Source organism: Lagopus muta, chromosome 5 (assembly GCF_023343835.1).
Source record: "Lagopus muta isolate bLagMut1 chromosome 5, bLagMut1 primary, whole genome shotgun sequence".
Taxonomy (NCBI): domain Eukaryota; kingdom Metazoa; phylum Chordata; class Aves; order Galliformes; family Phasianidae; genus Lagopus; species Lagopus muta.
In genome coordinates this window covers 58711177-58733900 of record NC_064437.1, presented here as the reverse complement: position 1 = coordinate 58733900, position 22724 = coordinate 58711177, and the positions used below count along the sequence as shown (strand labels likewise).

Here is a 22724-nt window from a genome sequence, read left to right as displayed (position 1 = left end):
AGCCTTCAAATTCAATTTCACAATGGGTTCAATAGTGAGTTTTGTTATTCAGGTCAAAAACAGAATTCTGCATCAGATGTGTAGCATTGCTTCTTCAAACATGCAAATATTTTGATATGTTTCTTTCACATGCCTACAAGATTAAAAAATATTATTTCTTGAATTACTCTTCTTTTACTTGATTGTTAAGAGATTTTTCACATGAATACATAAGCTAAAATTAGGGCTGCTGTAATAGGAGTATTTTCAGATGCGGAAGACTGAAGACTAGGTTTAATAAAAACTAAAACCCAAGGATTTTTTGTTTTCTTGTGGTTTTGTTTGTTAGTTTTTTTTGCTTATTAAGGAAAGACAAAAATTGATAATTTTGGATGCTCTCATTGTTTTCTGCCCTCTATGAGATGTGGTTAACAAGACTTTTTCAGATACCCAAGGCTTCATAAGTTTAACACAAAAAAAAAATCTTAGAAAAAATAGCTGCCTCTATATTAATGATTTTGAAAATTTGATGAAAGGAAGTTTTTGGCCAAAAGACTACTCTTATTCTCTCTCTGAGGGAATAACTTCCTAAATTATAACAGAAAAAAAATCAAAGATTATTATAAGGCAGCATGAAAAACAAAACAATTTAAACCACTCAGTAACTATTCATAGTGGCTTTAAATGTAAAAGAATTATTCCAATCCAAGAAGAAAAACAACTAAAATCAACAACTGGTGATTGCAACTATTTGTGTGTATTTGGTCATTCAGGATAAAAGCCCAAAGAAGGGAAATGTGTTACACAATTTAGCAGACAAAAAATGGAACAAAATGTAAAGAAGTCAGCTAATCATTTCTGTATTAGCCATTAGGAGGTATAAAATACTGCTGATTTTTAATGCATTTTAATGCATTTTTTTTTCCTCTTAAATAACTAATGTTGTCTGCCATTGTAAGGTATTGCATTTACCACTCAGGAAATGAAGGCAGAATTAACTGCAATCAAACAGAAATGGCATTACAGGAGTTTCAGTTTTTTGAAATCTTCATTCTACCAGTTGCAAAATGATAAATGATTTGATAGCCTTAAAAGAATCTACTATTTCAACAGCCTAGGACATTTTCAAGAGCCTTATGGACTGGAATAACCACCTCTAAGCATGACAACTTCTTGCCTCTTCATATCCTTGTACCATAATCAAGTGTAGGGACTCAAGCCAGCAACTCCGTTTTCTTGTTATGGTGGGATTGATTGACTGTCATACCTCTGATTGATGTGTAATCTCTGATCTGATTTTAAATAATGGGCATAAATTTAAAAATAAATTCATACAATGTAAAACTAAAATATGAAAATATAAGAATGTAAAGGAACTCATTCATCACTGCCAGAAACTAGGTTATGCAATGACATGCAGGAGAACATGAATACCATTTATAAGACTTGAGAAGCTTTGAGAAACAGATAAACACAGAGATAAAGAAATCAAATTATTGTATTTCTACAATACATATAAAACTAATAAGGCATCATTAACTCTTGAGTTTTCATGCTTAAATAGTGAGTAGGTACAAAAGTCTGCTAATTAAACAGATAAAGATAGCACAAGTTATTACTACACTTTTTACTACTATTTCCGATATTATTACATCACAGGCCTCCAAAAAGCTTAGTTTAACATGATGAAATATTCGACTGTGATGAGCTACCCTCAGCTGGTCACCATCTCCCCACAAAGCTGATCTCTCACTTCTCCTCCTCAGGCAGAAAGGGATTGAAAGTAAGATGAAAATCTCATCACAGGAAAATCCTACTTGACTTGGGGAAGAATAATTTCATTTATTGTCCATCAATAACAGAGTAGGTAGAGAACGACAAAATGAAAAATTCTTGTCTTCTGCCCCAAGACAGACAGGAAATGGGAGTTCATGGTGCTTCATCTCTGCCACTCCATATTCCTCGATGTTTTAAAAGCTCAGCAGTAAAAAATGGGTAGGGCGGGAAATGGGCACTGGGAGCTGATCATTACCAGACTGAGTATTAGCCCTCTTCTAGCAGGAGCTGAGTGGTTGCTTTTGCATCACTTGTGGGTGTTTTGGTTGTTGAGGTTTTTTTTGGCAAGGTTTATTTTGAATTTAGTTTACAGAATACAAATGCATCGACAAAAAGGTTCCAACTTCTACCCAAATTTTTGCTTTTAATTTGCCGTTAACTTTGTTGAAAATCATACTTTATAATACAGATCTAATATACAACAAATAAAATTATATATACACAATGATTAACATTACATTGAAAAAGCTTGCTTAGCATAATTTGCTTCAAAGCCAAAGAAAATTGAAACAGGAATTTTTTACATGATGTTTTTCATCATTCCTCAACTAACTTTTTCTTATGGTACTCTGCCTTTCTTCTGCTTACTTAGAATACATTTTGATTGGATTTAATTCAATTTAAATTCATAGCTAAACCCAAGTATGGGCATTTTATTCACTCTGTATTCAGATTATCTTGAGTAATGTTCAATAAACAAGATTCACAAGATCCTACAGGAAGAAAATAAATTTTCAAATCACATTTGGTGGAAAGGTCTTAAAAAGTGCTTATTCTAACAAACTCGCTACAAAAAGTAATATTGAGAGTTTCTCCTGAATATCTTATTGTGCAACAATCTCATATTATTATCTTTCACAGGCAGTAAGCCTTCTACCTACTACTAAAAATAAATTCCAGTGTTTTAGTTAATAAGTGTGTTTATTCTGTAATAATCATAATTGGCAAAATTATCTCCATTCTACACTCCTAAAAAAAAAATAAAAAGAAAGAAAAAGCAACTCAAAGATACTGAAACAAAGATACATGACAAAAAGTAGAAATGCGTATCTCTTAAAACTTAGTTCCATTTTCTAGCACTGGAGACAGTCTGACTTACTACAATGTGAATCACACTGTAGACTTTTTCCACTAATTTGCAACATTTATTCACTTTTATACAAAATGACTTGATTCACATAGAGTCTTGGGAAGGGTATCATAAGCCTCCAATCAACTGAATATCTGCTGACTAAGTGAATGACTACAGAGTGTCTATACTCAAAGATGTTACCAATTTTTTACTGTACAGATCAGGAATATTGTTCCTCCACAACTTGAGCAATGTGATGCCAAAAAATAAGATCTTTAAAGTATCAGTGCATTCCATAAATACATTTCTCTATATGCTAGACAGCAAAATGGCTGAACAGAAAAAAAACTGAATAAAAATTCTGTATTCCAAGTTGCCATGTCATTTTCTAAATGCATCAAAACTTCCGTCAAGCCATGTTCCTTCCTAATTCTACTGTAGGAAGGTACAGAAGAAAATGCTTTTGATGTTGTTACTGTAGCTAGTCAAAGATATTGTGTTCAATATTTGTTAATTTTTACAGCAAATAATATTTGGAAGTATTTTGTCCTTATTTTCAGTCCTCCTTTACAAAGGACTTGAGTTTCCAGACTCCACTGTAGAAGACCAAAATTAAAGCTGCCTACAATACCAGGGTTCATCTACTCACCTCTTTTCCAATATCATATTAAACACTGAGTATCACTTCCACATGAGTTCCAATAAAAGCCCATAATCCAAACACTACATACCGACAGAGCTTATTCCTGTGCCCCAACAGTTTTACAACAGTGCAGGTGCTGACCTCTGTGAACAACATTAGGCAAAAATACCCAATCTGCAGGCACTGCACAGAGGCAGTCACTATGAAACAGGAACAAATATTTCAGAGTAACACGACCTGACAGTAAATATCTTATACCACTTTACATGGTATTTTCCTCTTAGGCCTGTGCTATGTTTGAGGGACATCTGTGAACGCACACACAAACCTAGTACAGTATTTGCTGCTGCTATCACAACCAGCCGAAAAGCATCAAACAGCAGTAATTACAAACCAGATTACAGTTGATCAAAAACTACGGGATCCCTATTCATAATAACTGAAGTCACACAGCTGGACACGTCACGCCTTCCTCATTTTGATAATCTAGATAAAAGAGAAAGCCTACACTGAAAATGTATCATTTTTTTCAGTCAATTAACAATAATCTATATGCTATTTATTATGAAAATAGATGTCTAATTTATTATGAAACTAACTATTTAACTCTAGTTTAATTTTAATTTGCCTGACTACAAGAAGCCATTTTATGTGATCACCAGACTCAATGGAAGGAAAGACTGATGACTGCTTGAGGGCCAGAATTAAGATGTTCTATTTGAAATTTGTGACTTCTTCACATAATCATTGCATATAGAAATTCATTTTGTTATATTAATTTGAACTAGGAACATCTGTCTTTTTCTTCTAAATAATACATGACATATGTATTATTTAGAAATAAAAGAAGTCATTCTTCACTAAATTAATGGCTAAGATCAGCAGCCTCTGCGCTATTAAAACCAACTACGACTACAGCTTAAATGAAAAACATGCGTGTAAGCACTTCATCACCTTGCATTCTTAGTAGCAGGAAAAGTCAATTGAAATAAACAAAGACATGAACACAAGTACTTAAACTAGTTTAATAATTTTCATCCAACTAGATGCATATAATTTTGTAAAAGTTGTATGAAATGACTGATTTGTACATTTTGTTTCTTTGATTATCTTAGTTTATAATAATTCCTACATATTTTGCTTAAAAAGACAGTCAATATGGCTGTTCCTTGCTGAAAACTGCTGTTAACATATGTTGGAAGTGATACCAGTGATGGAATTCAGTGGCTGAGAAAGCTTCAAGGGCAGGTTACAAAATGAGATTTCAGTACTAAGACATCAGGATTACAGTTTTGGGAGCACAACTCACTCCTCAGAGTCTGACACCTAAACTCCCCGAAAAGCACACAGGTTAGCCGGCTCTGACTCCCGATGGTTCCATCTGTATTAAGGAACTATAGTTTTGAATCAGGACAGAAAGGACTGGATCTTTCAATTGCAGCTGCTTCTTGGACCATCATAAAGAAAATGTTAAGTGTTGCAAAGGTTGCTATTCCTGAACTATAAAATGTTAGACAGTGCCAGAGGAAAAGCAATGTCTAAGTCTAGCTATCTATCACAGGTAGAACCAAGGGGACATTTGCAATTACCTGCCATGAGTCTAACGTTTTCTTAATTTTCATAGACACCAGAAGTAATGACTTCTGCCTTTCCTGAGACTCTTCTACAAAAAATGTATCACTCAATAGAAGCTACTCAGCAGAATGATCATATTCTTTGAGTAGCAGAACTTCAACAACATGGATTTCCCTTCTGCTACTAAAGATACAACCTTTCATAAGTATTCATAAGCAACAAATACGTTTTATTTCTTTTAACGAGTAGAAATAAAAATAATCAGAAATTATTTCTAGATAAATGTTTTACTGCCTGGGTAAGTTCATCTTCTTCAAGATACCTTAAAGCTAGGAACTCAATCTGAAATTTAAGTCCTATATGATAAAAATCCAGAGTTGCATATGTGGGTGTATGTATATACACACATATACACAGTCATACCTATATAGAAGCATTTATATAAAAACAAGAGAAAAGTGCCAAGCTACACAATGCATAAAAGAGCAGACGATGCACAAGGTGCTCTCTCTCTCTCTCTCTCTCTCTCTCTCTCTCTCCCCCTCTCCCTCTCTCTGATCTGATAAAAAACTTTTCGAACAGAATGATTACAAATCAAATCAAGGAGGAAGCTGTTGTGTTTGATGTTGAAATTTTCAACTGTACAACAGCAGAGATGACAACAGACCAGACCAACAGATACTACAGGCTCACTTAAACTTTATCCACACAGCCTGTCCGGGTAAAAGGATTTTGCAAAAGGCTCATTAGCATTTTCAACATCATGTCTTTTAAGGTTGATCAGAGAGAGAGAGCAGTGGGAGTTAAAACACAATGTTCCCAATGTGCTGGAACTCACAGCTTCACTCCTACTGCAAAAAGCAACAGCAATAGTAGTGCAATTATGGGAAAACTGAACACTGTTTGGGATGTTATCGCCTTATGAAAAATGGCAATACAGCAGAGAGCTTACGTTATCTTATTATTAAATGTATTATATATTCACAGTATGTGTCATGTGTTAGTATATAGAACTCTCTCCTGGCATCTCATACATTTAAAGAATAATTTCAGAAATATCTTGCATAAAGCAAATGACAACATGATAAGCAGTTAGAGTATTTTTATTTTTTTTAACATTGTCAAGCAAGTGGATGATTAATAAGTTTGAAAATAATGCTCAACATTTTTTTGCCAAGACAACATAAATTTGTTTCAAGCAATTTCTTATACTGCTTTCTTCTGTTATTTCACATTGCAGTCTTTTGTACAAATCCTACTCTGCTTTTTCTAGAATGTATATAAAATTGTTGTGCATTTCAAGAATATGTAGTACAACCTTGAAGAAAACATAACATGAGCACAAATCACTGAGAGAACAAGCTAGTATCTCCATTTCCATCTAAAGTTAGGCCTGTTTTATTTTTTTTAAAAAATCCATCAATATTTAACATTTCCTATCACATAATGTTGATATCCATACCCTCTAAACTGTACCTAAAATGGGATTTTAGCAGCAGAATTTTACCTATAAGTACAACAGTAGAATTTACAGAATACATAAGTACTTTTGTGAGACCTGTAGGGAAAAATAAATTATTCTGTATATAAGTATACTGAGAAAGATATTCAGGCTTTCTCCCACTGTACACTACGTCGTCTCTCAATTAGAGACACTGGTTACAACATCTTTTCCCATCTTCAACTGTTCACCAGTTGATAATGAAGTCACACCAATGTAACTATAGCAATTTAATATAGGAAGAATATTGTAGTACTGCAAGATCATTCCTTTTAAAAGTTTTCATTCAGAATCCTAAAAGGAAAACCTCATCAGCTCTGAGGTATTCTTTAGGAAGGATGAGACTAGGGAGAAATGTTGGAAAGGTCCAACCAGAAACTCAGCTGGAAGCAGCAAAGTAGGAGAGGAGCATGACGATGTCTGGTCCAAAGCCCTCTTAAATCCAAGAAAAGGCAAGATGACCGTTTTATACTAATATTTTTATACTGATATTTGTTTCTGCAGAAATCCCTGCCCACAATTTGGACGCTATCACAAAAGCAATAGTAATATCTAATAGTTCATAATAACTACCATTCTATAATAACTAATTCCATAATAACTAACCATTCATCAGAATGGTTTAAAGACTTAAACTAGTGCAAATTTTAATGGACTCTATACTTCAAAATATAATACAGATAAATAATAAAAATGAAAACAAAGCTTCACAATAATTACTATCTTTATTTTTAAGGTACTCCTTACACTAAATAGCTCCCGTTAAAATCACATCTACTAATATATGAACTCCTTCTTAAGGTTGAAAAAACAAGTTATAAAATTTACGATTTTACTAGCCTTATAAATTGATTTTAGCCATTATTGTAAGACACATAATTCACTAAAGGTGATGGAATGCTTATTTGGTTAGATAGCTAATGTATCCCTGAAGAATAAAAGCCATAGTAATAAGTCATTTTGCTGTAAAGGTATTATAGACAGCAAAAGAACATTTTGTCAACTTCAGGAAATAAGAGAACTATTAAGAATTATTTAAAGCTTCATAAAGCACCAGAAAAATGTGCAACTGTCAATAGGGGCAGGCATTAATCTTTCCATCCCCTTGAACACATTTCTAATATATTGTGCTTAAGTTTACCAGATGTGCAGCTTCATGCATTGACTGGGTGTTAAAGTGCTGAGGAACAAGTGAGCCCTTTAAACGAATAAATATACTTCAAGATAAAGGCTCAGTTAAACAAACACCAATATCAAAGATGAAGAGTTGCAGGAGAAAAGTGTCTGACTGCCTATCATATTAAATCTCAACTATCTTAATAGACTTTCATATTAAAAATATTCCCACACTCCCATTTAGTTATAAAGAGAGGAGTTAGTGTCAACTTCAAAATCACTCATGCAAGTAAAAAAAAGAAGTCCTACAGCAATACACAACAAACACTTTTATCATTCAATTTCTTTCACTTCAAGAAGAATTCTCCAATGTTGAAATTATAAAAAGAAACAGATTGAAAAGGTTAGAGTAACATACAGCTCCTACTAAATCACACTGCCCAAACTTTGCATGAATAAGACTTGCTGATCTGTTGAATTCATTATTTTTCCATGAGCATCACATATTTACAGAATTGAGTGTTATTAAGCATGTTTAAATACCAAATTTCATTTGTACTTCATTACAAGAGGATTGCTTAAATGCAACGAAATGATACTTCTCTGAAGTACCATCATGTAGGTGACGTTCCCCACGTAACAGTTTCCTTCTACCTTTGCCTGAGAGAGCATCTTTAAATTACAGCCTCATTCTTAGAGCATGCACATCAAGCGACAACTGCAAAACAATGATTCCAAATGCAAAGTTGCTATTAAAAATATTAATCCAGATTTTGAATTAATTTATCTGATCAGTGTATCTGGTATCAAATCAGCAATTAATCTTTAAAGGAAAGCGGATTTCATATTATATAAATTTTTATTTCAATATATATTTTTTTTTAATGCCAGCAGAACTTACCAGTACACTGTCCTCCATTTGTGGGATCTCCATAATATCCTGGCATGCATGTTTCACATTGTTTTCCTGTTGTTAAGTTTTTACACTGATCACAAACATTACTGTTGATACAGGTGCTGTGGCCATTACACTGGCAAGCTAGAATACAATTACAAATCCATTAGTATATTGCTCTTTGGAATAAAATCATTCTTACATTGTTACAAAACTGCAGAAAAATGTAAATCCAATGAGTTTAATCCTGACTAATCATCAGCACATATATATTTTATTATATATAGTTGATAATAGGGTGACTTTGAGCTTAAGTCTTGTTAGAAAGAGTATTGGCGTGACTGAATCCAGCTTATATAGCTTTAAAATGCTGCATAGCCCCTTAGAAAACCTGTTAAGAGTCCACAAATCACTCACTGATACCATACCTACACACAATCTTTTGTGAAGTATCTGAAATGCTACTGCAGTGGAGAAAATCAACTTACTCTTTACTGTATTCACTGGTGAGAGAAGGCATACATAAAAAATTAAACACCCATCATCTTATTTTTAACAGTTCTGGTCCTTTCATTGGCTTTGGCACACTAGGAGATATTTTTTTTAAGGCATCAGAACCACTTCAGACATCTCTAGTATCTACACAGTGTGACTTTGGTGAAAGTAGAAGAAACTGGAATCTTACATAAATATTTTATGTTTGACCCTGAAAGCCTAATTAAGCTCTTTGACAAGCAATAACAATGAAGACCACCGATCTTCTAACACCACACTCCTCCCATGTTCCAGTGCCCCACAGACTCTCAGGAAGCACTGATTGCTACTGCAAGAAAAACCATAACATGAATTCTGCTAGAACCTATCAATTCCACTGTTAGGCCTTGGCTGAAAGCAAGACAATCTCTCTGCAGTGGGACCTCCAACTCATGGTACTCACCAGATTAGCAATGTGTCAATTACCAAAGCTTATCAAGTGTCAGATTATGTCTAACCTGCCAAACCCCTACTGGTGAGGAGTCAGTAGACTCAGCAGAGGGCAGCTATCTCAGTAAGATCATTTCTGTTTACTCTTTTTGTAATTTGGATTTTTAATCTAAATGTCACATTGACTGGTGTTTTGGCTAGAAGTAAAAGTGGCTCTCACTGCATGCCTTAAAAGTTTTTGGAGTTGTTTTAGAATTACAGCCATTGCCAGGCTTGGCTCAGAAACTGTTCAACCTCAAAGTTTAGAATCTCTTCTTCTGTAGCCACGGCCATCTTGTAAACAAGTATCCAGTATTTCTGTAATACTGGAAAATAAGAGTGGGTGTTTTTTGTTTGTTTTTTTGTTTGCTAAATCTCTTAAGAAATTATGATTTTTTTTACCTTCCAAAGAATGCTGAATTTAGACAACTTTGTGGTGCCTTTCTGCACACAGTCTAGTATTCTACACACTTTACTGCCTTCTCAGAAAAAGAAAATACTATGAATTGCAGCTCTATTTTGCATGAGTTCTGTTTGTATTTCTCACACACTGAATGACTTAAAGACTTATAAATAAATAAATAGATTGCAAGCCAATGAGCCTAAAAGTAAAAAAAGGAGCACAGTTTTTTGCTTGTTTTCAAATCAAATCTATACAAATGCCTTTGGAAAAAAAAACTGAAGTACCCAGAGGAGCAAACACAGCTGCATGTACCAAAGCCTTTGATTCCAAAGAAGCCCCAGCTTCCATATTTACCAGCAGTAGGAATACAGACTGGAAAAGTAACACTATAGTAAAATTGTACCATTTATTCTAAAAATAAAATCAAAAAACCAAGTCATCTTTTAAAAAATTATTTATTGCAGGATACCCTTGGAAGTCTGTCCAGCTCTGCGTGCTTTCCAGCTACCTGCACTACTCCTGCCCTTGTGTGGCCATATCAGTTCAACCTCCACTGTCTTAAAGCACTTGATATCTTTTCTAATGAACTTCAAGTACTACAGTCAGATCAACATGGCTTAAATTTAGCGTTCTGATATTATAAAAGCACTACACAATTTAGTCTCAAGGTCTAAAAGGTAACTGGAAGCACTGCTCAGACACTCACGATCCTGCAGTGCTTTCCCACAGCCAGCTGAAGCTCAGTGTGAGCAGCTGAGATGCAGGAGGCTCATGCTCCTGGCCATCAGCAGTTGCTTATAGATGATTTCTTAGCTAGAACAGCATAAAAGCTGTTGCAAATTCATACGCTGAATTTCAAATGGGGGAAGGATGGAATTGGTGAGAAATAATTTGCAATTAAATTGTAATTTTGATTAAGTAGTGTATTTTACACACAAATCTGTACAAAACCAAGCAAATTTATGTGCTCTAGACAGAGACAAAATAGACAATTTGTCAATTAGGGAGCAATTCTGGAAAAACATCCATCCCATAAACATAGTATTTGTATTCCACCAAATAAATACATTCATTTAGTGTGTCTAAACAGAGAAACTTAATTTCTGTTCAGAAATGTTACTCAAAAAAAAAAAAATCTAAAGAAAATTGGACAATAAATCAGCAGACCTTACCTGGACACTGGATAAAAGACCATTCATAGCTTTTTTCTTTGGGACAAAGAGTGGCATCAAGCACCATTTCAGTAGAATGCATGCCAACAGGTTTCATTGGACCTCTCGATGATCCTTCCAAACATTGACCTTTTCCAGTGTTGCTGGGATCATTGCACCACCCACAGCCAGGCTGTTCCAAACACTGTCCACAGGTCCTCAGTCCAGAGCAGTTTTGAGCTTTTTTAGATGAAATACAGTATTAATATAAGAGAAGTTTTCTTTGTTTGCTTGTCTGTTTCTGTATTCTTTTTATGTTTTCCTTTGCTTTGTTGTTGTTTGGTTTTTGTTTTGTTAAACTAGATGCTAGGATTATACAACATTTCAGGAATAAATAATTTTGCATTTCTACTTTCTGGCATAAATTCAACTATTTCAGTAAAACTTATCAGTATGTTTCCATGTTTAGTCTAAACATGGAAGATCACAGAATATACTATAGATGGTCGTTATACCACAAAGCAACAAAGATAATGACACAGAAGAGCAAAATTTCACATTTTCATCCAAATTCAAATCTTATGTTAAATATATATTTTGTGTTTATTATTAACATATATCATAGGATGCAAATATACTAAACATACTCATGTAGACTGTACAGATAGAAATACTTTAGACTTCAAGACCAATTTATTATTCTATTTAGACCAATAGAAATACCTTAGACTTCAAGAAAAGGCCAATAATAAAAGAGGAAAAAAACAACTGTGGTAATTCAAATTCAAACCAAAATTTTATTTTCAGTTGAAAAACTGAAAAGAACTAAATAAATTAATGATTTTAGAAAAACATGATATTTGAAGATTATTTTTTTTTTCATTGAAATTCCACATGTCGTCCAAGGGTGTTGTACTGTCAGCTATTTGGTCAAAGATCATAGCGGGCAGAAAATACGGGAAGTGTGGAATGCAACTTTTCGGCAAACAAATATTAAAATGACCAAACATCAGTAATTACGTGGCATTCTTTATTTTCCTTCCAAAATACGAAAATTCAGTCTCACTGATATGAACGGATAATTTTTAAAATGCATATGCTTGTGTGAAATCTCTTTTCAATCCAGAACAAACATCCCAAAACTCATAAATCAGTTAAACAAAATAAAAGAGAATGAGGTTTTTGTCCATCTGGCTGGCTTTGTTTTGTTGCTTAGTTGCTTTTTTGACTTGGGATAGTAGGGCAGGAAGTGGAGGTGTTTGGTTTTAAAGATAATAATTCGCATCTTATTCTTCCAGTAGAAACACTACTCTTTGACAACAGAATCCACTTAATGTTTCATTACCTCAGCAGCAATAAGAATAAATCTAACTAATAGAATTTTCAATTAAAATCTAGTCTGAAAGAGAGCCTGAATCATGTTTCAGTTATACAGTAATCTTCTTGTTTAATGCTTCAGACTGAAAAAAAATAAATCAGCCTACGAACATAGAGTCCTGTTTTTCTTTCATTTATTGAATAGAAAACATATTCTGATACAAAACTCATAATAATGATCTGGCATATATCAAATTCCATTTGGCTTACTCAACATTAAGTTTTACAGACTTGACAAAAAAAAAAAAGACAAATAAATAAAAAACATTTTCTTTTGTATTCCTCAAACAAAGAACCTGCATGATGTGCGAATACTACAGAAACACAACAGAATTACAAGTTTGGACTGACATAATGTATGCCACATCTAAAAGTTAAGCATTACTCATGTGGTATTCTGTCTACTTTATCCCTAAATTTTCAATCACGTTTTGTTTTGCCACAATCTACCATCCACATTTTCTAAGTTGTAAAACTAAGTTTTTTAAGGACAGAAAAAAAAGCTTAATCTTTACAGTTACAGTACCATTAATACACACGTATAAGGGACAAGAAATTAAGTGATCCTATTTCTTTATTCTTAGACTAAATGAGGGCTGATGGCTAGGGTTAGAGGACAAAGCCCTATTTCGAGTCCATGCCGAACTTGAATTAACAACTAAATTCTACTAAGCATGAAAATTTACCAGAACAGGTCAACATTGCACTGGATCAATACATTTTATGAATATTATGAATTATTATGCTGTTGTCTCAAAACAGTAATACAGGCTCTGCAAGTTCCACTTTGCTTGGATAGTTTCATTTGAAAGAAAAATTTGCCTGTATTACTTTCCACATTCAGTGGTCAGCTTCTCGAGTCCTGTACATTAAGGTCAAGTCCCACTGTGCTAAAGTCCTTCGCATGTGGGCAATATTTTAATCAAGTTATTAAGGACAGTAATTAGTGAAAATAATAAGAACCAGTCTTCTGTAGGAAGATGTTTGAGGATTTTTTTCAAATCAATCTTGACTGAGACAAGAATCTAAAGCATCAAACACATCGCTCATGCATCTACATGAAATATGGCACAGATACACGATGGCACTTCTTGTGTTCAACTTAACAAGGTACAGTCATCACAGACTTGTTAAAAAAAAAAAAAAGTAGCATCAGTTAATAGTACACTGAAAGGTACATTGAATAGGTTTCTTTCTCTCCTAGAGAGGCAGTGAATTGATTTCTGATGAAATGTGTTTCCAAAAGGGATGTCTGGAGAATACCTTTGCTGCTTGACAAAGTAAGAAATCTTAAGGATGATGTGAGCCATCTTGTACATTTGCAGACTTGACCCTATCTCATCACATCAGGAAAAAGTTTTCTGCACCTCCTTTCATCTGCCTGAACTCTTTATACTTCTATGGAGAGGACAAGTAATTTGCAAGAGTCTATAATCAGCATTTGCAAATTAGAATGTAATGAAGACTAAGACCATTTCTTTTACCATGGTTACAGTATTCTCAAGACTATTATCATCATTATTATATCACTGTTTTATCATTGCACAGTAGGAAAATTGACTATTTTGACTCTACAAACAAAATACAACAGAATTTCAGTTCACCTCCCTTATTTAGTAACTGGATGTCATACCTAAGGTCTATAATATTAGGTCTCCAATTTTACCAGTATTTTGTTCCAACTCATGGACATCATCTCACACAATACAGCTAGTCATAAAAAAAAAAAAAAAAAGATTTTTTTTTTCTTTATTTGAAAGCAATAAGCACTTTTCACCTCTTTCAAAAGATTAAATATGTTTCATCTTAAGATAGACACAAATATTTCACCTGTATCTAGAAATACATAATACTGCCTGCTGAAATTAGTGACTAAATAAAGTCATTATGTGAATTTGTTTTTAATTCTAGTGAAAGTGTTTAATTCTATTCAAACAGGTATACTTCTGAGTGGAAAAAATTACATCATTATATTTAATAGGATTACTGTTCATTAAGGTACTCACGGGAGCATGTTGCAGTTTGCCATTCTAGACACTGTCCATACGGGAAGGAAATTATATAGGCATTTGAATCAACACATCGCTTTGTACTGCTGCACCACATACATTCCATACCATTACTTGTACAATTGGAACATGTTGTTCTCAGGGAGCATGGCTTTTTGCAGGGTCTTGCATTCTGGTTGGGACTAACTAGAAGGAACAAAAAATAGTGATTTTGAACAAAAGTTCAACGTCTCAGCTAAAATACCAGATTCATATATTCATATATATATTCATATAAATTCAGTATATGTATAGTACATACATATGTAGTATGTATGTAGTAGCTACATACATTGTAGCTACTTTCCACTGAAAATGTTATTGACAGTGAAAAAATAAGCATTAAAAGGAAATCTAAAGAGTTTTGTGTGCTTAACCGCACAGCTATGAAGAAATATATGGGACAATCAGAGAATAAATACATTAATTTGAAGTATAATATGTAAAGGGTAAGGGTCTAGCATCATCTTTTGATTAAACAGGAGTTATAGTTCTCATTAGTGAGTGAAGGGTAAAAACAAGAATCAGCTGTAAGAAATTCTGATAAAGCAAGGTTAAAATAAACTACCTTTAAAAACAGAAATTTTGATTAAGTAACCCCTAGAGAAAAAATTGCAATATGAGTAGGTGTTGAAAGTGCCAGAGTCCAGCTTCTAATCACATAGAATATTTAGGGTTCTGTGCAGGAGCCTACTCATGACATCCCTGAGCAATTGTGACTGTAGGCATTAACGTTGGTTACCAACTTATCTACTGGGACTCCAAAGAAGTGGAATGCACTGAGAAAGCTTCCCAGCTTTCCAAGCTCCTTGGATAGGCAGTAATGGGGGTCATCTTACTGAAGGATGTCAGTCAACCCCTTTTCATCTTTCTCAAAGTATTAAGAACTGACTGAAGTGACTATCTGTTGTAGAATTTTTTAGATACAAACAAACCTAACGGGGAACAAAACATTTAGATCATTAAAATTTTCAGGAACGTTCAGTAATGTTCAAAAAGACGAGTTGTTTTTAGCTTCATCAGCTTTGTTGAACATCATCACAGACTCTTAACGCTACTGTTCCCGTTGGCACTGACTACTAATTCAGAGCCAACTTATAAGACTTTTGGTGTTATGTAGACTAAGATATGTACACAACTTTACAAATAAATATTTGCTGCTTTAGGAATATTATTCATTTTCTCAATTAAAGCTTCATACTTTTCAAAAAGTAAAATTTTGATTTGTAATTGCTTAATCCAAATTGGCAATAATCCCTTTTAGCCAAGTGAAAATCCAGACAGCTTGCTAATCATTACAGTAACAATAACTGAGTACAAAAGATTGCTTACCGACAGGTTTTTCACAGACAAGACCATCTGCCATTGCAGTGCATGGATTTGCCTTCAGACCTGCCACCTCCGCTCTTTCTAGATACGCACAGAAGCCAGAGTCATTTGGCTCTCCGGGAAGCCATTGCAGAGTTGTGTTTGTAAAAGGAGACATGTCATCCCATCCCCAGTAGGAGATGTTGATCTTGCGTAAACCTACCCAAGGTGAAATTTTCTGTGAAGAATAATGAAACAAATCAGAGGTAATTAGTTAAATACTCACTAATAACATTCAATAAGAAATTATAAGCCCAGCTGAATACTCAAAACTATTTTGTCCAGTGGATACTCTTAGCAATTGCCAAGTCAACATAGATGATAAAACAAAGGAGTTAGTACTTCATAGAAATCAAAGGAAAAAGCAGGACAAATATCCTCTAAAATTTGTACTGCTGATATTGATCAACATCAGAGAGAGATGAAAGGGATACATCCATTATTCCAATGCCAGTAAGTACACATTGAATATACCTTTGTTTTTGATTTCTATCCTACAAACAACCATAATAAGCATTAGTTCTCAAAAAATATTTAAGATGCATCAGTAACATTAAATCACAAATTTTGTTCACTATCATTTCATCTTATTTGTACAATTACAAAATCACAAAATCAGAATCACAGAATTGTAGGGGTTGGAAGGGACCTCCAGGGATCATCGTGTCCAACCCCCCAATTAACTAGAAAGAAGCAGGAAAAAGGCCTTTGCTCCGAGATAAATCTATAAAACATTCTTATTCCTATCACTTCAAAATCTCAAGATACTGAAAGCAAACATTTTTCCTCATGTAGTCTTTGTCCACAGGTGGTTATCAACAACCTCCGTTTAAATAAAGGGAAGAGTTATAGAGACACCATGGTCTGCAACATTTGTGGTGAGTTAGTACCACACAACCATCTGTACCAGACAAAGGGCAGATGTTGTTAGCGCCAAAGAAAATATGTTGATCTACTCATGAATTCAGTTCTCAACTGATGTAATTTACAGACCAAAGTAGGTAAAACACCACAATATACCTAAAGGTAAACTGCCTTGGTTTCAGATCTATGTGTTATTTCACAAATGAATCAAGAGTCATTGCCGTTGTGTCTCAGTTCTTTCATCTATCATCTCACATCTTTCTTCAGCCACTCAGGTTTAATCTTTCAGACACCTTAAATCTATACCTGAGCAGAGCATTCTTCAACTCTTTCCTCTGCCTCATTAGCAGCATCTGAAAAACGAAGGGTCATAAATTTTCCTTCAGAAAAATCAGGAGGAATATGATTAGTATTCCTCACCTTCCTAAATTATGTACCCTGTGTCCTCTCCCTCTTCCTCCCTATCGGTTTGAAACATGATCAAATAAAAACTGCTAAGCATCTAACAGACTTGCAGATGCAAGAACAGACTTAAACTAGAAAATGAGTAAGAAATGTTCTATTCCACAAGGAATGATGTATGCTTAGAAACACTCAAACAGCAGCAGGAAAATTCAGCAAAAATTCCACCCTCTGCTCTCCTGTCTCACTTCTCTATTGGCTTCATAACTTCACTGCTTCCCAGCTGACCAACTTTTCAAGTGTCTGAGTGCTTCCAGGTTTCAGGTACTGGAAAGAGGGTGGTGATGCATGCCATTGGGCATCTGGAAGGTGACAAAAGATAAGTCTTGCATTTGTTATTTAATTGCCCAGATTGCTCTAGATGTATGCGGTCCATATGCATCAAAAAACTGTAGGTACTTATGCATGGCTTTAGATATTCCTCTCTAGAACACACCCAGGTTTGTACAGAATATGTCAAGGCTGTAGATAAGATATTCTGCTGACAAACAGACCTAAAATAACTTTAAATGCCTACTTTGGAGCTGAAAGATTCTAGCCAAAAGAACACATTCAACACATTACTGACAATTTTGATTACATTGCCAAGTAATTAAGCCCTAGCATCAGTTCAATGAAAACAGAGATCCTAGTCCAGCTATGGTGAAAAACATGTCAGGCCAATAATGAAAACTGAGAGGGAGAAGTGACATTTGGAGGGAAATTCTTCTATTGAGTAAGAATGCATCAAAACCCTTTAAGTGATGATAAAGTCATCAGGAGGATCAGGAAGGCCAGAGCAGCTACAGGAGATAAAAGCAACATCCCCAAAAACATGAAAGACTTCAAACAAAAATAATGCATATCATACAGCCATTGCCTTCATTCCTAACAGCAGCAGTATCTGGACAACCTACAGCCATTGTGCCAGATATCTCAAATTCCATATGTACCATCTTTGGCGCTTCTGCAACACGTTTAAATACAGACCTGGCACCGATTAGCATGCTATCGAACACATATCAAAGCCTTGCAGACTCACTTGTGTGGCTCTGGGCATGTAGTTAGGATGATGGCTGAAAAACAGGCCAGCCAAATGCTCCAAGGACATGCTTAAAGCATATATTGAATTGTGCGGCAATAATTCCATGATGTGGTGGACTACAGTCAAAAACTGCTAGAGACAGCAGAGTTAATGTGCTGATAACATCAAGCAAAAATGACTGTTGCTGTGTAGTCAAAGCCAACAGAAAAATGCAAACAGTGTATAAAAAATTCAGAATTTTCACGGTCACCCATTGCCATAACCAGTATGCTGTGACAAACTAATTTCAACTTAATTGTCCTGTTTGCCTTAATAATGTATTTTTCAATCAACTTAAAGAAATTATCTTCATTGGAAAAAAAATAGCATTTAAAATAAGTGGTTTATATTTTTATACATTAACTATGAACATGCTTATTTGAAGTCCTCACTTCCTTAATACATAAGCTTTATTACCTGGTAAAACTGTTTTGCATAAACTAACCATTTGCTCTGACTCATAATCTTAATTTTAATTCTTCTAATCAAGATTCACAACTGCATCTAAGGAAGGAACTTCCACTTACAACTCTAAGTTTTTCTTTACTTTAAATGCCACTAAAGAATCACAAACTATGGTTATTTTCTCAAGCAAAAATCTGTCGTTACTTTGGACATTAGCACTGAGCATTTTTGTTCTCTTGTTGTAAAATCATAAAGAAGCTAGAAGCTATTTTTCATCTACATAATAGCACATCCACAAAAAAACTGAACCAAAAAAAAAGAAGCTTTGAGACTGTGTAAAACAGATAATTACTCTTCATAGGATTTCAAAATTATTTCAATTAATGATTTCTACTTAAAATTGAGAAGTTGATTTGAAAAAGAAAAAGAATACTCTGAAATGTATCAGTGGATATATATATATTTTTAATGGGGCTCAGAATGTATCTACGAAAACGGTGGTTACATATTAGATATCATTCATTTTAAAACCACATCAACAACAACTACAGTTTTTGCAATAGCATTACAGCATTCTAGGTAAGTTGTCAGAGAAAAGATAAAGGAAGAAAGGAAGGAGGAAAAATGCCAAGAAATGATCAAAGTATAGCTCAGTGGAATTTTTATAGTGAAACAAAAAGCAATGCAGTGTACAGCAGGTGGTAAAGTCTGACTTGGGAAAGCTTGTAACAGGCCATACTAACCTCGCACTGGGGAATGCAATCAGATATATCTCAAGAATGTGAGAGTCATAATCCATAACTTCAACCCATTACATGATCAAAACCTTGGAACCATTTCCTAAAAATGATTCTCTCCTTACCTATTTCTTTCTAGGCAAGTTTTTAAAACCAGCATCCAGTTTTAATAAGCCACGCTCTTATGCTTGTAATACAACAAGTGAAGGATTATCCATTTTTATAGAACAATCATTCATAACAATGATAAGAACTTGCCAAAACACTTTTTAAGTGAAAAATCAACCTTTGTGCTAAGTTAGAAAAGATTTGGGTGTTGTTAAACTCAGAGAAAAACTGCAGGACAGGGATTTATTTTCATCTTACAAGAGCGAGATTATAATCATATGACACAGTCCTACGGAATATTTCATGTCACTTTGTACTCATATCAACAGTCCTACTCAGTTGAACATAAGACAAGCTTTAGTAATTACATCCATTTATTAAATGCTGATCACTAGCTTAAAAATGTGCTCTTTTTCTATACAGTTAACATTTTAATTTTCTTCTGAGTAGTAATTATGGAATTAAGTTAGAAAGTGAGATTGTGTACCATTAACTACAGAGCTGATACTTCACATTAATTCCACTGTTTACTCTGAAGATTTAAGACAGACTAAGTAGCTTCGAGATATACAGCAAGCACAATCTTTTATTTATCACACAACATTTTTCAGGCTCTACTGCTGCCTCAGCACAAACTAAATGAAGGTTGAATAATTTGCAGATGAGTAAAGTGAGCAAATCTACCTTTACTGAATAGCCAATTAGTACCAAGGCATATAATTACCCTGTTTCATAATCATAGAAAGTGCTGAGCAACCATGCATTTCTTTTAAAAAAAAAAATTATCACCAAATTCATCTCCACCTTTCAACTCTTTTCATTTTGGATATTAAGTTCTGCTGCAAGTTCTGAGTGCACTTCTGATTTGTTTTCTTTTTGTCTGTGTCACAATATCTTACAAAAAAACTTCTAAGAACTTCTCAAGAACCACTTAAACTCCTTGCCCTCATAAAAGCACACAACAGAGCCTTGAAAATACTGCTGCCCCTTAACGCTTGCATTCCCACACCATTCACAGTTTTGAGAAGAGCTTGCCCTTAGCATTCTTTTCTACATCATTATCAGTGAAAAACTGCTTTATGAGAATAAGAGCTATAAAAAGAGAAATTATCTTTTTCAGTTACTACCTCATTTGATGGGTTTTTGTTAAGAAAGTATGCATTTGTTCTATGATAGCTACCTACACATTTTATTTTTGTTAATATGTACACAGAGAGTTCATGTTCCCTTCCCAAGGCATCCAAAGAGAGCTGAGCTCCCACCTTTCTGAAAGTAGGAAATTAGCTGATCAAGAGGTGAACTAATGGACAGTTAATGTAACAATACAGAGGTTGAATGCTGAAAGAATGTATTACATCTCCACAAACACAACGGTAAAATGGACTGCTAGGAAGTGTAAAAAGAGACCAACTCAGAAAAAAAAAAAACAAGTAGATGTCAGCTTCACTACAAGCAAACAAAACAAAGCCTTAAAAACATGCAGTCCTTTGAGAATACTTGGAGCTAACAAGGAATAACACTGCCATCCAAAGCTCACTAATTAACCACAACCTGCACTCAAGAGTGATTTATAAAGAATGCCTGGCCCTGAAAACGGCACAGTAAAGGAAAAGTTGCAAACAGTTAATCTAATGAAATGCATCATTTAAACCATTCTCATTTTTGTTTATGCTTACTACATCAAAACCAAATCTTCTCAGAATTTATTGCCTAACTGCAAGAAATTTTTTATTTCTAGTTAAATCCCATGGTGGTAGGTAAACTCACAAGAGAACTAATTGCACTTTTAAATTAGTATGCTCATTTAAAATATAGACATGTTAGGATAATATCAGAAACAATTAATTACCCTTACACTGCTGTTGTTTTTTTTTTTTTTATCTTTTTTTTGCAGAAATACACGAATCTAATATTTTGCTTACTGGGTCAATACAGCAGCATAAAAAAAATGTCAAGCACTATTTTGTTTTACTATGAACTCTGCTGTCTGTCCATCGTGTTTACTTCGGCATTCTCTCAATGAATTCTATTCATTTTCAATGAAAAATACAAACTAGACAAATTCAGTTGTTGGCCATCATTTTAGAATATAGTTGCAAGTCCAGCAGTTTTTGATTTCTCATTGCACAGGTCTGCACATTGTCACTTTTTTTTAATACCAAGTGAACTTCATCCTTTAAAAGGAGGCAATTATGTATTTCCAGTTTAGTATCAGAATTAAGAAAAAATACTGATACAGATTGAGTTCTTGACAGAATGTAGAGACACGGACAATCTTCTCCCTCTCAGTTTCTCCAAAACATCAATCTTTTGTATTACTCTAAAAGCTTGATGAAGAAATGAAGCTAGATTTGTCCCAGAAGAAGGACTTCATGGGGCTACAAAACCCCACATTGCTTCTATGAAAAGTCAAGAATTTCTGAGTCCTTCATACTGTTTTAGCAGTTCTTTAAAACAGTCAACAGTAGCGAAAATTTTCCTTCTTTTCTCAGTACAAGAATATCAAATAAAGTAAAGATAAAAGCAGATTCATATTCTTATTTTGAAATGTCACTCTGACCCGTTCCCTAATCCCGAAAGCTTTTGTTCCACACAGGAGAAAGGTTTGAAAGCCTCTGACATTAACCTCCCCCAAGTCACACTCTCCACCTTCAGGTTAAGGCACAGTGTTCACCTCACAGCTGCTCTGACTACATCTGTGAACTCCACACCACCATCTGTCACAGAAACAAGCCATCTGAAATGAAATCTCGCACCTTAAATCATCATGATTGCAGTTTGAGAGGAAGAGACAGACAAAAGAAAACCAAGCAAAGTTTCAGAGAGCCTCTGTCAAACCTGATAACACATTCAGACTCTCTCACCGAGAATAAATGCAATCGGACAGATACAAATGTATTTTTTCCTTTAAATGCAACTGAAAAACAGCGTAAATCGTGGCAGCATTCCATTAGAGATTCGGGTAACTAACTGACTGTTTAACTTGAGATATGCCTCTGAAGTGCACACATTTGTCTACAATTGCCTAAACTGTGTATGAGGTATCTAAAATTTATATCACCTCATTGGCTGACATTTTTGAATAAAGATACACACAGTAGGATGTCACCTTGCAGAAGTTCAAAGTTCTGAAACAAAAACCAAAACACACTACAATA

The 22724-nt window shown here is 34.3% G+C and overlaps 1 protein-coding gene across 10 annotated transcripts in view; it reads right to left on the bottom strand.

Annotated features, from left to right (window-relative positions):
• The window catches only part of ATRNL1 (attractin like 1), a 424497-nt gene that overhangs the window by 296115 nt on the left and 105658 nt on the right, over positions 1-22724 (bottom strand). For all 10 annotated transcript variants that reach the window (XR_007376982.1, XR_007376983.1, XM_048944556.1 and 7 more), the window contains exons 16-19: positions 15892-16105; positions 14518-14706; positions 11156-11374; positions 8624-8761 (exon numbers count right to left, since the gene is read on the bottom strand). Coding sequence is in view for 8 of the 10 variants with exons in the window: in XM_048944556.1 (XP_048800513.1) it covers positions 8624-8761; positions 11156-11374; positions 14518-14706; positions 15892-16105 (760 nt within the window). In the remaining 2 variants the exon portion in view is untranslated. The remainder of the gene's footprint in view (positions 1-8623; positions 8762-11155; positions 11375-14517; positions 14707-15891; positions 16106-22724) is intronic.